This window comes from Atta colombica, unplaced genomic scaffold (genome assembly GCF_001594045.1).
Source record: "Atta colombica isolate Treedump-2 unplaced genomic scaffold, Acol1.0 scaffold238, whole genome shotgun sequence".
Lineage (NCBI taxonomy): Eukaryota > Metazoa > Arthropoda > Insecta > Hymenoptera > Formicidae > Atta > Atta colombica.
Genome location: NW_017259336.1, coordinates 271,014 through 272,017, shown reverse-complemented (window position 1 = coordinate 272,017; position 1,004 = coordinate 271,014). Strand labels below are relative to the sequence as shown.

The following is a 1,004-nucleotide window of genomic DNA, read 5'->3' as shown; positions in this document are numbered from 1 at the left end:
TATATATATATATATAGATATCTTAATATGGCGGTGTTTTTCAGGTTACAAGAGAAGATGTTACTAAAGTGGTGTCACGGCCTGTTTTTTCATATATACCACTGGAATTTCGCAATAAACTTTTTTCTGTATTATCTTACAGGAAATAAATTCAGAAGTGTTGTTGCGCAAACATTGAAAAATTATACGGATACATATCTGCCGTGCCACAAAAAAGTCTTGAGGTGCAATACATGGAATAACTGTCACAAACATTTACGATCTTGCATCACATTGCTAACAAGAACTGTTGTACGAAGCAAACAATTCAATAATATGGCAAATAATTCAATAATATTCAATGATAGAAGTAATTCCAATGAAAGAAACAGCAACGTTACCTAATTTTGTAAAAACAAAGTACATAGGAAGAAAACTCTTTTCGATATAAGAACGTTACATTATATGTAACTTATATATAATATACGCGACTTAAAAGATAAACGAAAAGATATGTACACATTCACAGAAAAGATATGTACACATTCAACTCAAACGTGATAAATAATCATCTCTTTCTCGATTATTTTATATACATACTCATCGTATCTTTTTAATTGATTCCGGAAGTCAGTTCTCGGGGAGCAGAAATTATATTCGGATAAATTAATTTTTGTTTTGCAATTTATTTTGTTTACACATGAAATGTTTACATTAAACATTGCAAAATATCACATTGCATATTAGGCGTCTTCTGCATAACAGCGTAATTCTTATAATTAAATAGCGATTTAATTGCATGTAAAGATGATTTGTTATTACATTTTATAACTTTATAATTTCCAATTTTTTCGCTATCATTATTCGCCTTTTCTAGTCTTATAAACTAACGTTATGGTCCCCCATGCAGATCTTTGATGCAATCTGGGATATCGTGATAATACTGTACTAACAAAAATTTCGAGCAAACGAGAATAAGATGAACTATTAACAATAAGATGTAGTAAAATGTACTATTAGAACTT

General features: G+C 29.4%; 1 protein-coding gene across 1 annotated transcript in view; it reads left to right on the top strand.

Annotated features, from left to right (window-relative positions):
• The window catches only part of LOC108688750, a 3,863-nt gene extending 2,865 nt beyond the window's left edge, over nt 1-998 (top strand). The window contains exon 7 of the mRNA XM_018195120.1: nt 45-998. Coding sequence (XP_018050609.1) covers nt 45-384 — 340 coding nt within the window. The 3' untranslated portion in view covers nt 385-998. The remainder of the gene's footprint in view (nt 1-44) is intronic.
• Nucleotides 999-1,004: the final 6 nt, after the last annotated feature.